The sequence below is a fragment of the Ambystoma mexicanum genome, chromosome 2p (genome assembly GCF_040938575.1).
Source record: "Ambystoma mexicanum isolate Mex_15411 chromosome 2p, UKY_AmexF1_1, whole genome shotgun sequence".
Classification (NCBI taxonomy): domain Eukaryota; kingdom Metazoa; phylum Chordata; class Amphibia; order Caudata; family Ambystomatidae; genus Ambystoma; species Ambystoma mexicanum.
Window position 1 is genome coordinate 1,141,589,603 of NC_090923.1, and position 15,142 is coordinate 1,141,604,744.

General features: G+C 48.1%; 1 protein-coding gene across 1 annotated transcript in view; it reads right to left on the reverse strand.

Annotated features, from left to right (window-relative positions):
- Positions 1–12,773: 12,773 nt before the first annotated feature.
- The window catches only part of LAGE3 (L antigen family member 3), a 65,828-nt gene continuing 63,459 nt past the window's right edge, over positions 12,774–15,142 (reverse strand). Inside the window, exons 2-3 of the mRNA XM_069645224.1 lie at positions 14,192–14,320; positions 12,774–13,857 (exon numbers count right to left, since the gene is read on the reverse strand). Coding sequence (XP_069501325.1) covers positions 13,740–13,857; positions 14,192–14,320 — 247 coding nt within the window. The 3' untranslated portion in view covers positions 12,774–13,739. The remainder of the gene's footprint in view (positions 13,858–14,191; positions 14,321–15,142) is intronic.

The window sequence follows — 15,142 nt, forward strand, 5'->3', positions numbered from 1 at the left end:
GGTCCACTTCAAGAAGACTGGACCAATCCCCATTTTCACCATAGTGGCATACAGCCAGTTCCACCGCACCAAATCAAAGGTTTTAGTAGCATCCAATGATGCGACGGCGGATTTTTGAGGTCTTAGTTCTGTGCTATGTATGACGTGGTGTAACCTGCCAAGTTCTCAGTGATAGAGCGCCCCGGGACGTAACCCGTCTGGTCTTGGGGGATTACTCTCCTCAGTCTATTTGCTAATAGGGCGGTTAAGATCTTACTGTCTACATTTAGCATGGAGAGAGGCCTGTATGAGCCACAATCGGCTCCGTCTTTGAGTAGGGGGGATAATAACGGCCTCACTCATGGACTCGGGGAGGGTGCCTCGATCGTAAGCCTCGTTAAATACCTGGGTCAATAGGGGGGCTAGGGTCTCCTCATATGACTTGTAAAATTCCCCAGGAAGGCCATCCATGCCTGGGGTTTTCCCAGATGGTAAGGACCTGATAACCTTCACTTCGTCTGGAGTAATGGGCTCGTCTAGGGCCTCAGCCGATTGTGAGTCTAGCTTGTGTAGGTCGATGGCGTCTAGGATATCGTCGATTTCAGTGTCAGTGGGGGCGAGGTCTCGGAGTAAAGGTTGCGATAAAACTCAGAGAAGACTGAGTTGATTTCCTCTTGGGTGTGTGCAGTGGTGCCGTAAGGCTGGAGTATGTGGCAGATAGGTGTTCCGGGGGGGGGTCCTCTCTTTTATAAAGCCAGGCTAAGAGTTTCCCGGGTTTGTCACCCAAGGCATGGGTCCTTTCGGAGTGTTTGGCATAGCTCAGCTTCCCCAGGGATTCCCAGTGTGACAGACCAGTTTGCTTCAGCTCAGTTATTTTTTCCAGGCGGTCTGGGGATGGGTCGGCTCTATTCTCTAGTTCTCCCAGCTCCCTTTCAGTGCATTCTAATGAGGTTACGATGGATCTTCGGGCCCCTCCTATAGCTGCAATCATCTCACCCCTCATAACCACCTTGTATGCTTCCCATGCTGTGCTCACATGCTCTACGCTATTCAGGTTTCGCTGCCAGTATTCCTCCGTGCAGTCTTGTATATGCTCCTGGAAGGCTGCGTCTAGCAGTCCTTCAGCTCTAAGCGTCCAGGTAGGTACCAGGGGTCTGGATGGGGACACATCCCAGGTGGCCATTAGCAGAGAGTGGCCAGACAGCACTCTCGGCAGGTATTGGGCGTCACTGAACATGGCTAGTTGTTCATGGTTTGCAAAGAGATAATCTAGCCTGGTGTGAACGGAGTGGGTGGGGAATAGGAGTATTTGCATTGTTCAGGGTGCAATTCCCTCCATACATCCAGGAGCTGCAGCTGGTGAGTTAGTTTAGAAAGTATTGTGGCGGGGGGATGGACGGGTGCGTTTGTTATCTGATCTGTCCTACAGAGGGTCAAGGGTGCAGTTGTGGTCTCCCCCCCCGCCCCCAAATCATAATGTTATCTCCAAAAGGAGGGAGTCGTGGGTACAGGAAATGGAAGAAGGCTGTTGCATCGTGGTTTGGTGCATAGGTGCTGATTCGGCATAACTCCCTGTTTTCAATGGTGCCGTGCATGAGCGCCATCCTACCCTCATTGTCTGTTTTGGTGCTGATCAGTCTGAAGGGGATGGTCGGATCGACCCATATCAGGACCCCCCTGGCGTAGGAGAAGTAAGAGGATCCGATCAGGGTTCCCTGCCATGTCTTGGCCAATGTTTACAGTTTGTTCTGGGTTAGGTGTGTCTCTTGTAGCATAGCTATCCCAACTTTGCACCTTTTCAGGTATGCGGTGTTGTTTAACAAAGCTGTTCATACCCCTGACGTTCCACGTCATTACCTTAATCTCGTCAGCCATGGGCGTGAGGCGGTGGTTCCCAGCGACCTTTGAGGACTAGCTGATGGCTCGTTGTGTGTAAAGTTTCTCCGTGGTCTTGGTGTTTCCCGTTTCAAAATCCCAACTTCAATAACAACACCCCATTTCCCTCCCCCCAATAACTGTAAACTCCCCCAATTCGGATGCAATCCCAACCTTACTCTCAGCTTGGGGGTTCCCATTCTCTTGAACATTAAACACCCCTATGACCAAACAGGTCTAGCGAGGTCCCTCGCTCGGACTCTCCCGGACTCTCCCGTTTCCGCTCCAGTTGACCCTAAGGTCTCTTGGTGCCCTACGGGTGGGTGAAATACCCAAACTACTAATGGGGGAAGAAGCTATACTTCTTTAACTGCTGTTGTTGATGTAAAAGTTTGTCTCCCTGGTCGCTCCTTGCAGATCAATCTTGCTGCTTGCAAATGTGATCTGCTGTTTAGTGGGCGCATTATTCTGCGATTGTGTGGGGTTTGATTCCTCAGCGTGTGGCCTGGCGCGGTTTTCGCAGTTTTTCTTCGAGGTCTGGGATCTGTACGCTGTCCATCCATTCGCTAGCTTCTGCTGGTGTGTCGAATTGGTGGGCTTTGTCGTTGTGCAGTATTTTTAGTCTCGCCGGGTAGAGAAGCATGTAGGGCAGCCCAGCATTTTTCAATCTAGCTTTGGTGTGGATGAATTGGGCCCTGCACATTTGAACCTGGAAAGTATAATCAGGATAGATGGCGACCTTTGCAGAGCTTCTCTGGATGCGACCCCCTGATCTCGAAAAAGCCAGGATGGTCTCTCTGTCCTTATAGTTTAGCACCTTGGCTATTATTGGTCTGGGTGGGGCTCCCGGCGGAGGCCTCCTGTTGAGGGACCCGTGTGCCCTTTCTATGGTGAAGCCCTGGCACAATTTACCGGCTCCTATTTCCTGCAGCAGGAGATCCTCGATGTAGTTAGTAGGGTCGCTCCCCTCAATCTCTTCTGGTAAGCCTATTAATCTGATGTTGTTGCGGCACACCCGCCCTTCCGCATCATCAGCTCTGTTCTCTAGGTTTTTAACCTTCTGTTCGAGGGCATCTAAGTCTTTCAGTATTTGGGCTTTCACTTTAGAGTTCTCGCTCACTTGGGTTTCGAGCGCATCTGTCCTGCTCGCAATGGACCGTACGTCCTGGCGCAGCAAATTTAGGTCAATCGCTACCGCGTCGATTTTGCTCTCCATAGTTCTCTGAAATGTCCTAATGGCTTCTAAGGGCTGCGAGTTTGCTGGCTCGGGTGGCTCGCTGCTCTCAGTTTCAGCAATAGTAGTGGCGGGGTCTTGTTTGGATGTGCCGCTTGCGGTGTAGGATTCCATGGTGGTTTGTTTCTTGCTGCCCTTAGCCCACTTAGTGGTCATCTCAAAGGCTGGTGTGGCGCTTGCCAGCGCTAGACTGGCCGCCTGAAGGGTGGCTTAGGTCTATGTTGTGGGCAATGCGTTTGTTACACTGGTTTGCAGTTGCCCTTGGGGTTGAAATGTCTAGGCTGAACGCTGCGCTGGATGCATTAGATATCTGGGCTTATTCTGCGCTCTACGGTCCAGCTGTAGTTTGTTGTGCTCTCTGAGGGGGAAATGGTGACGTCCCACAACGTGTTTGCCAGTTAACTTAATTGTCTGGGGAAAGGGGAGAACAAACCCCTCCCCAGAAGGGGGCCCCAGAGTGCAGCGGGTCTTTTGCTGAGTACCTGCTCGCCGGGCAGGCTTGTTACAGCCCGGCGCGTCCGGGCGCAGTGTGGGTGGTTTGCTTCTGTGTTGGTTCGGTGACTGCAATGCTATTTGGCACTGCCCAATGTCTCATGGGGCTCGCCGCAGCTTGCGGCTGCGATATCTGTTGTACGAGCGCAGTCCGGGGCCCAGTGGAGCTGCGGGTCCCACCTTCTGGAGGGTCACGGTCTCTGAGGGTGTGATGGTGCCCCCCACCCCTTTGTCTCCTCACCTTGCACTTCTGTAGTAGCTTTCCCGGGGCCCCGCTGCCTTCTGTGGGTGGGGGCCGGTCCTGCGCCCCACCGCCTCAGGTGAGCCACCGCTTGTGCTCACCTCACCTCGAATGCCCGGGGTCACGGCCATCTGCACGCCTTCTTTTTCACCACACAGAGGGCTCCGGTGTCCTTACTTGGATCTCACTGCTGGCTTCGGCGCTTGTCACAGTACACGTCTTCGAGCCCAGTTCCCGGGCTCATTGGCTCGCCGCAGCTGCCGCTGGCTCTCCTGTTGTCCCGCCCTCGGAGCAGGCACTATCTGCTCGCACACAGTCTGCACTAGATTGCTCTACCTGGTTCGGGCCCCTATGACGCAGGCCGCGCCAGGAGTAGGCTGCTGGGTCAAGTCGCACCACAGCTTACTGGGCAGGCGCCATTTTGCGAAATCTGCCGATCGGTCTTCAATCGGTACCCCCCAACGGGACACATGCAGCACTCGCAGTTCCAGGTACTCGCGCCTCGAGTGATCTCACACGTAAGTAGCAGTTCGCTCAGGTGCTCAACTTGTTAAATTTCGATTTTTCAGCAATATCTGTGTCGCATCGAGCGGAGCTGCAGGGAGATGCGACTTGCCTACATGGCAGTTGGCCATGCCCCCGTTGCACATCAATGATGACAAGTTTTCAGTATAAATGTTGTGATTTTTATGAAGTTCGTTGGAGTTGAAGGAAGATCACGCCACTGCTGTTATTCATAACTCCCCGTTTTTTGTACTGGTCATTAAACTGACTCCCTTTGCCAAACCGTTGAGTTGTCATTATTGATTTGGTGTTAGAGTATTAAATCTGCACCCCCCCATCCATCTCACAGGTGCGGCTATCTTGTCGTAAAGTGTCTCTGAGCAAACCCCATACTCTATGGGCCGGGTGGGGGTCTCAGAGCACACAATCCCCCTGCTTGACGACATATGGGAAGATGGTTTATTGGTCATGAAAACTCCTTTCTCAGCCCCTCCAAAGAAGGATCGCCTAGATAAGAAGTACAGAATACCAGATTCTGCCCTGAAGTGTCGTCGTTCGCAGCCTAAACAGGACTCAGTGGTTTCTGCTGCAGGGAGGAAGAGGTCCACTTACCCACCTCTCTATGCATGGTTCCACCAGGCTAGGAGGGTAGAAAGTTGGGCGCATTTGGTAAATGCATCATCACCACTGTTGCCTCCACCATTAAAGCGGCTAGCGCTTAAGCGATACCCTCCGGATACGATGTGAGCTGTAGTATAATCTGGGACCCATCTCAGACTTCCTCCCGGAGGACAAGAAGAATGAGGCGTTGGCATCATTTCACGAGGGTGAGGTGGCCTCTGATCACGTGATTGCAGTCGCGTTGGACATTGCCGATTCAGGTTTCTGGCAGATGGCCAATGGGGCAGTGCTCCGCAGGCAAGGCTGGTTGAATTGAAAGTTGGCGTGGACTTTTTGGCAAGGCTGTAGATGAGAACCTGCAGTCCATAAAGGCAGACAAAGATACGGCAAACTCACTGGGTACTCTTCAGCAACAAAGGCAGTCCTTTACTTCGTCCAAAGGCCATTTTTACATGTTCCCCAAAAGAGTAAAGTCCAGCATATTGCCAACCTTCGTGATCCAGCACGCAAGAAACGTACAGAGGCCGTTCACAGTCCTTCAGAATACGCCAGGATGCAAATGACCAAATAGGCCTGACCAGGTCCAGGTCCCCTGCTTCAGCACCCCAGTGGGAGGCTGTCTATTAATTTGTCAATTAGTGGCACAACATCTCCACCAACAAATGGATGCTCAGCATTGTCCAGCAGGGTCACACCCTAGAGTTCCTGGACAAATGCCCCTCCATTCCTCCCATCATAAGACAGGCGCAACACCTGCCTCTGATCTTGCAAGGCGTTGGAGCACTGTTAAAAAAAGGGCCAATAGAGATAATGCCAATGCACCTGCAGGGTGCTGGAGTGTACTCCAGATACTTCCTGGTGAGAAAGAAGTCAGGTGGTTGGAGGCCCATCCTCGACCTGAGGCAACAACAAATTTCTCAAGTCCCAGACGTTCTGGATGGTCACGTTAAAGCACATGCTCAAACAACTGTAGCACAGAGATTTCCTGGCTTCCCTAGACCTAGAGGATGCCTACTTTCACATCCCCATTCATCACAGATACCAACGCTTCCTCCGGTTTGTCGTCAATATCAGACATTACCAATGCAAGGCTCTGCTCTTCGGCCTCAAGTCAGCTCTGAGAGTCTTCACAAAGGGCTTGGTTCTGGTGGCAGCCCGTCTTCGGCGTTCAAAGATCTGCGCCTATCCCTAACTAGACTGGCTGATTTGCGCCCGTTCTTGTCCATTGGTCTTAGAGCACAACAAAGAGACCATCAGGTGCCCGACTTTGCTCGGATTCTCAATCAACTTTCCAAAATCATGTGTGGTGCTGTCCCAGAACGCTCTCTTCCTAGGCTCACATCCCCACAAACTGACGTGTCTGGCTTCTCCCTCAGAGGAGAGGATCGAAGACATCTTGAGCAAAGTGGCAACAGCTTTCAACTCTGAGTGACAACTGTCCACTCCATAAAATCTCTGTTGGGGATGAAGTCTTCAGACATCCCCCTGTTCCCTCATTGCAGGATGCACATAAGGCCTCTACAACAGTTCCTAGATTCCAGGTGGCAGCGAGTATCAGGCTCCTGGAACGGCAAGATCGCCCTCATTCCAGTGTTCAGGAAGACCCTGCAGTGGTGGTGCGTTTGTCAGCATTTCACCCAAGGTGCTCCTTTTCGCCTCCGAGTGCACCAGGCCACAGTGACCACCAACGCCTCCTTGAAAGGGCGGGGACCACGTACAGGCCAACTTCACACTAGGGGCCTATGGCAACCAGATGTGAAGAATTTGCACATCACCGCTGCGGATCTGCGAGCAGTGTTCTGGGCTCTCAAGTCATTCAAATCCCAACTCCAAGACAAGGTGATCTGCATCTTCCTAGACAACACGGCCATGGTGTTCTACGACAGAAATCAGGGAGGAACTGCTCTCCCATTCTATCCAAAGAAGTGCAAGCGATGTGGAAATGGGCGATAGATGTTTCGCATTCCATTCCTTCTGGCAGGCATTCACAATACCATCGCAGATTCACTCAGCAGGGAACTACGATCATGCCACGAGTGGGAGCTTCATCAGACTCAGTTCTTCTGCTGTTCTCCAGGTGGGGGTCCCCCTCAAATCAACCTATTCACCACAGCAGCAAACACAAAGTGCCCCAAGTTTGCCAGCTGGTACCCGCAACCAAAGAGACTACGGGATGTCTTCTCGTTCCCCTTGCAGGGACGATTTCTCTACGCGTTCCTGCCAATCTCCTTGATTCTGCGAGTGATAAGGGCACTCAAACAGACCCATTCCAAGATGATACTCATTGCAGTGTGGCCCAGGCAGATCCTTTACACAGCCCTTCTCCACTTGTCTGTAGCCCCTTGCATCAGGCTGCCTCTGCTTTCAAACCTGCTCTCCAGAGAGGGAGGGTCTGTCCTCCACCACGACCCACCATCCTTGAAACTGGAAGCTTGGCTTCTGCAAACCTAGAGTTTTGGCCATTACTCAATGCCAGCAGAATGCAAGGATATTCTGGCTAAAGCTAGAGCATGGTCTACCCTTGCATGCTATAAGCACAAATGGAAACGCTTCTGTGTGGTGTAATTCGCAGGGTTTTTCTTGCCGTCACACAAAAGCTTCTCAAATCCTACCACACCTGCTTTCCCTAGCGAGGGCAGGCCTTGTTCACGCATACATCAAGGTACACATAGCAGCTATCTCCTGATACGCTTGAACACATGGCAGGCCTTCCTTGCAATCTTGCAGACTTGTTAAAGAATTCCTAGTCTGTTTAGAGCGTTCCCTCCTGTGAAACCTTCAGCCCCTGCATGGGAGCTTAACGCTGTTCTGTCAAAATTGAGGAGTCCTCCTTTTGAACCTATTCACAGTGTTTCTCTAAAGTTTTTGTTTCAGAAGACTGCTTTTCTGGTGGCGATAACTTAAGCCAGACGTGTGGGAGAGTTACAGGCTGTCTCTCGCATACCCACTTATTTGTCTTTCCGTCAGTCCAAGGTGGTGTTATGTACTAATCCATCCTTCATGCCAAAGTCTCTGTCAGACTTTAATTTGAATGAGTCTTTCATTGTGCCGTTTTCTTCCCCAATCCTGCCTCTCCTGCAGAACGGGCTTTGCATTCACTGAACATGGCATGTGCTTTGAAGTTTTATGTTGCACTAAGACTTTTCGCACAATTTCTCAATTGTTTGTGATATTTGCACAATTTAATTAAGAAAAAAATAATTTTAAAAAAATGGTCCAGCTTGGCCCGCGCGGCCCACAAGAGACATGAGTCGCTGCAGATATTTTTTTTCCTAAACATTTTACCAGCAAAAAAAACAGCCCTGGGGTGGCCTCATGAAGACCGGCCTCCCAGTCCTCAAAGGTCATCGGCCGATGCCGCCAGTCCAACCCTGGTTTGTATTTTTGTACAGTTTCACATGTTCAGCACATCATGAACGACAATCCACAAGTCTGTGTACTGGATGTATCTAAAGCTTTAAAATACAATGCAATGGAACAAAACAGATGAGATTTTTTAGGCTGACATCAATTAGCATTTTGGTACTTTTATAGTTCGTGAGGGTGGCGAAAATTAAGTTAAAACCATCCTCCTTTAGCATATCGTGCTTCTATAAAGTATTCTTTGCATGTTGTATTATTATTAGCCTATATCTCGCAATGCCGGACTACCTCCTGAAGAAACTGCTATTCATTCTCAAACTATCATGAAGAGACTGCATCACTCCAGCGCTAACAATGCTATACTGGCTGCCAATCAAACAACGAATCACATTCAAAACTATGTGCATAACGCACACAGCAATCCATGGCCAAGGAGCAGAGGTCCTACAAAAGAAAATCAACATTTACCAACCAACAAGAATTCCCAGATCAAACAACTACTTTAGTTTGGAGCCGAAGCCATACACAAGAAAAAAACTTCATTTTCCCACCTGGCAGCAAACACTTGGAACTCCCGCCCAAAAAGAAATACGCAATACGAAGGATCACCTAAAATTCTGAAAAATACTTAAAACCTGGTTCTTCACTTCAGAACCAGATGGAAACGAATGAAAACACTGGCACCACTCAAAACAGAATGCGCATCAACAAGCACATTGGAGGAGAAAGACAGGGAACGAGGGTGGGAGCCCAGGATACACCTCCTCCCATTTAAAACTCTACCAGAGGCATCTGGGATGGGTACCTTAATGGTAGAAGAGGGAGCAAAACCAATAAACGGGCAACTACCGCAGCCCAAGGAGCCCCATGGAATTTAGAGGGAGGGGACCCCCACACCTTGTAGCCCAGGGAGACGTTGGCAGGCGCAACCCATGGTAGCTTTAAAGCAGACCCTTAAACAACCTTAATTTTCACCCGGGCGCTTGGGGGGAGGCATCACCACCAACGTGCCCCACAGTCCACTAGACCGTTATGGAGACAAGCCACTGCCATGCAAAAAATTCAGAGAGTGACCCACCAGAGAACGCCTTGTAACACAACAGGTGTAGAGGCACCTAACACAGATAGCAAGGAGATAAGATGGGATGACCCACTAACCCGACCACTAAAACCCAACTCTGCATTCATCTCTTAAACGCTAAAAAAACAACCATCACAGCAATCTGCACGCACTTCACTACACTGCAACAACAAAACAAACCACACAGTCACACAACAGCACATGGCAGACTACCGACTGAGGAATCACACCTATGCTCAGCAAACGGTGTAAACTGAACTGAAGCGGTCAACGGCACATGACAACTCTCATTCTGCCTTTTTCCCGCTATGTCCCACTAACCATTCTGACCCTCTTGGCTTTCAGATCTGCCAGAGGACCACTCTGGTGGTGATACTGCGCGGTATAAATGGCCTTTAACATTTACATTAACATAAATGGCTTTTCCTTTTCACATTTTATACAAAAGCCACATTTGTCTTCACTTGGTATCCTGCCAGGACTTTTATATCTAAAACATTCAACGCTGTGTAGTATCAGTGGGAAAATTACTCCCTTCCCTTGATGGTTAATAGGCTGGGTTTACTATCCTGCCCAACACCGTCGCTTGTCTCAACAAAAATTCACAATGCCAAACAGGATATTTTCTTCCCTTGGCCTCTCAATTGATTGGTCTTCCCCTTTGTGTATTTTGCATTTTTTCACCAATTACGAGCTTCCCCCCTTGTGTATATTTCTTTCCTTTTGTTCTAATTTTAAGTAACACCTTCGCTGCCCAGCCACCCGGTAACCCATGCACTGCTCCTAGGCTTACTGGTTGCCTTTGGCATTGCCTATTCTCTGTCTGCTTCGTAGAATTGGCTTGGTGTGCGCCCGGCTAAGCGCAGTCTTGCCACTGTGCCTCTCCTCGATGCACGGTTCTCGCAGCATTTCCTTTGCTTGCAGTAAACGGCCAGTACCCCCTCCTCACCTTGGTAAGGGCGGGATGGCCTCTCTGCTGTCTGCCGGAGGGCGTCTTCCCCAGGGTAGTGTTCAGCTGTGTTACCGACTGGCAGGCAGACCCGCATCAGCAGCTCTCCATTCCTGCTGCTTCTCCCTCTCCTTTTCTTTGTAGACTGTAATGGGCCTCACCCCTGCAGGGTAAGGAAACAAACTCTCCTGTCAGTCTGGCAAACTCAGTAGACTGGGAGCCCCAGCTTTCCTCCTCAGCTGGCTGGCTCTCTCTCCCTCTGCTGGACCACTCCCTCCTGGCGACTATGCAGGTTCAGCAGACTGAGCCCCAGTTCACCTGCCCAGCACCTTCTTCTGCTGGGCCAGTCTCTCCTACTTGCCTCCGTCAGGGACTCCACTGCCTCCAAGTAAGCATCCCAGTTTTCCCTCTTCTGGCTTCTCTGGACTGTCTTCACTCCTTCCAAATGGTTTGCCCAGGGAAGGCTCCTCTCACACTTCCTGAGTCTTTCCTTGCTTTTATATTGGCTGTGGCCAATAGGATTTGGGGAAAAACTAGGCTGCCCTTCCCTGGCCATATGGGGAGAGACTCTCCCAGGGCAAATAGTGGTGACATCGCTAGATTCATCACAACCAACAATCCACTAAAATTCCCAAACCAGTGGAATCCCTAAATAATCCTTTAAAAATCCAAAGGGGGTGCAATCCCCAACTAAGTGTTGGGGTGGTCAGGAAAGGTCCCAATGAGGAAGACGGGTTCACGTTGTGCAAGCTATATGTGTGACTGGGGGAGCAGCGATGTTGGCGCGATGTTGCAATTTTATATGTATCCAGTGTAGTTAATACTGGTGTTAAAAAGTGTTACTTTAAGTGTTACTTGGTGTTCAAGATGAGACATAATAGATTTGCACACATGCAGCAAGATCAATGTCAAAATCGCCAATGAAATATAAACGGGATCTAGATATGGTGTGCTACGAAGTGCCTAGAAGCTCGGCGATGAGGAGTTTCATAATGTGCATGCGAGGAAGGCTATTATTCACGGAAAACTCACTGTGAAGAAGAGACGGTAGTTACTAAACATGCATGCACACCAAGATACATGCATAGGGAATTTATAAATCTACATGTAGTGGGCTCTTTTCATTAAGTGGTTAAACTGTGCAGTCAGAGTTTTGCGAAGTGATTTTTGAGTGACTGGGACCAACTAGTTTTGCAGGGTTGGAGGCCGAAGGAGAGTTAATGATAAACAGCGTTATTAAGCAGATAGTCAAGCCAACAAGCCAGCCCAAGTTTATATGGCCTGGCAGTATCGCAGAAGGCAGATAAGTGCAGGGGAGCTTGTTATTTATTGTTCAGAGGGATCTGGCCATTTGCTTTTGACCAACAAACTTGGGGTGAAGTGACACTGAAGGCCAGAGTGAACAATACTTTATGGGCTTCATTTGTTTTCTCAGGTTGTGACCCAAGGCCATGCGTGTTGAATTGGTAGTCGTTTAAGAGAGTATTCCGGAGACGCCAGCAACTCAGGGGGTGGGTGAGATGGTTATTGTCAGTTCAAAGGGAACCGGTTTGTTCCTTCCCTCCTCATGTGCTTTTCTCCTGCTCAGGCCTAATAACTAGCCCCTCCCCCTTTTCTTTACAGATCCGCCAAGAAACTATGCAGGTGGCGACAGTGAGCGGTATAAGAACATTTAACATAACAAATTCACTTCGTTATTTAGGCAGCAATGATCCCAGGATCCCATAGTCCTAATAGCCCAAAAGGTTATTTGGTTCTTATTAATAGCAGCAACGTACAAGGTATCCCAGATAGCTTGGTTGTAGGCTGTCTTTTTGATATCTATGAGGTTTTCATGTTTTCTTCTAGTGACACTATTTACGGAAATATCTCTTCCAGATCCCTGGAGTACATTCAGGTGCTCCCCCTTTGCTTTTCAAAATGTTCTATGAAACCACCCTTGTGATGTTTTCCATTCTCTTTGGGAACTGGAGGGGAGGGGATATGATGGCCAGATCATCATAAGCAACACTATATCCATCCCTGTAGCCTCACTGTTTAAGATGTTCTCTATGTTCGGTATAACTGTTGTAATGACTACCCTGGCACATCCTTCAGAGCACCCTCTCTCCAGCTTAGGTTTCTATACTTCTCAAGCACCTCGATGCTTATCAATTATTAAAGCTTGAAGTATGCATTTTCATGAATTGAACAGCTGCCTGCTTGTGGATGATCACTAACAAAGGCTCCTACAGACCAGCTGACGCATTGGTTGCACCTTCAATATGTAAAGCACATATTTACTACTTATCTGCCACAAAGACCCAAGATAAATCTGTGCACAAATGCTTCTCTTTATCTTACGCTATATGGAGGCTGCCCATTCCATTAGCACCGTCTGATTGAAAAGTTGGAACAAGCAGCATACATTTCCTGCAGCACAGATCAGAGACGCTTGTGGTTTCCCATTTATTTGCACAATTCACAAAAACAATAAAACTGAATACGTGAAAGCAGTTAAGGGAGGCCTTAAAAAAGAAACAAAATTTGTGGGCACTGCAATGTGTATGGGTTACCTTGGGAAAGCAGGGTTTGGATTCTAACTTTAACTGCATTCCGTGTTTGTGATTGCTGGCCAGAGATAAGCTGTGTCCCCTAAAGCTGGGAGAGATAATTCAACTGTTCTCTGCAGTTCTTCCAGGCGGTGGTTCTTGCCAGTGCTCCAAATTTTGGTAATTTCCACCGCCTTATGAAAAAGGTTGGGTACCCAGATCAGAACCAACCACTAGAGTGCATCCTTCTGAGCTGCCCACTACCCCCTCCCCCGCCTAATGTTTTGCGTTTTCCGAGCATGTGACTGACCTGGTGGCTGGTTGACTTGTCCACTTGACTGGGGAGTTCTGAACCATGACACCTGCATCCCCCCATTGTAATGTAGCACAAAAGATGCTAACATAGCCAGGAAACCCAACTGGAACAATATCAAGATGATTTTCAAGGAACCCTTCTACAATTACCCATGTGACTCTATAGGGTACTATGTCCCGCCTGATATTGGTACCCAGAGCTATCCAAAAAAATAGGTGCCCCTGGCCTTCACCCTCACATACTAGTGGCTCACACCCTTCCTGATATTAATGCCTCCGCCTAATCAAGCGTTTGCACCCAACTGCTCTCAGTGGTGCACAAGACTAGGCTGGGAATGTCAAAAAATGAAGCAAATTTGAAGTGTAATCCTGCTTTCAGCCCCACAGTTAAAGTGAGAGCCTTGTAAGGTTTGATATTTTCTTAGACAGCAGAAGCAACCTGAAAGAGTGTCAATTTTTCAGTGGGTTCGGCCATGCAGTCTTAGTTTTAGCTGTTATGGGTTTCCTCCGAACTCCAGTTGTCATAATGTTTCTCTGTGCTCTGGCAGTCAATGTTATGGCCTTGCCACTGCAGGCCCAAAACGATCAATGGTCTGCAGGACAAGAGAAAGGTGGTCCAAAAAGGAACTGACGGAAACACGCAGGATTCGGGCCTCAGCGGCTTTCCAGTGACTGCAAGACAAAAAGAACATTAAAAAAAATAATAATAATGCCTCAAAGCACATGAAAAAGAAACAAAACAAGAAGCCCCTAGTAAGGGTGGGGGCTTTCGGTTGAGGCACCAGACAATGGGAACTGCATGCGGGACCCAGGCATAGGGAAATGAGTGAACGGCTTAGGCTGCTTCATATCATATCAAAGCGTGTTGCTCTGTAAGGCATGAATGTGCTCAGAGATGGTAGTGAGTAATGGTCAACTTGAGGGGCAAAGGTTAAAACATTTGGGAGTTGATGGCATTGTGCAATAGTCAGTTGGGGAGACAGATCTTTAGAGCGAAGATACTTACACGTGCAGAATATTGTCCGTAATGAGCAGCTGTTTGCTTATCCCACCTTTTCGTGGCTCCCTATCAGGAGCAAGGGTATTATGGGCTATCTGCGCCTCCAAGGGGGAGGGAAAGGGAACCTCAAGATGACTGTAAAATGTGGTTAAGGCCCAAAACAGAGAATACCAAGAAGCATATTACCAACTGCTATAAGACAATACCAACCAATGATACCTCAGAGGTGCAATAAAGGCTCAACCCAATTATATGGTTTGAAATCGCATGGTTTGCACAGCCTACCTTAGAGCGGGTCATCCTGAGTTGTAGGAGTATTTTGCTACCAACATGATGGCACCATAAAATACAATTCTACTTGTAATGTGGGGTGTCCTCAAAGCCTCAATCACTTAAAAATCAAGATCAATATAATAATAAAAATTAAAAAAATGTAAATGATAAAACATACTTTATTAGTTTAACTATGAGTCAGCACATTTCTAAAGTAAATATATGTTTTGGTCCTGTAACTGCATGGATTGGATTTGTGGATGTTGTATACTAATGTATAATTGAAACATATTTTAATGTTTAAATTATTATTAAACACTACATAAAATAAAAACACTTTTAGAACCTCAACTCACCCTTTTGTTTTGGATTGCTGTTAATGTGTTAATCTCTTAAGAAACTGTTCTATGTTTGTACGTTGCTTTTGTATTGTACGTATGTGTACTTAGCATGTCAATGGTAGTTATTGTTTGGCATGAAATGTGGTGTGAAGATGGCAATGAGCTTTATTTTCAGATAGTTCTTTGTATGGGTGTATGTGATTATGTTATATATTGTTTAAAATTGCTTTTAGAATATATTGCCTTTTTATGTATTCTATATATCTTTGTACAATATTGGTGGAATCTGTAAAAATACAAACGTGCTGTTGCTTTTTGACATTGTGTCAGGGTAAGTTAACGT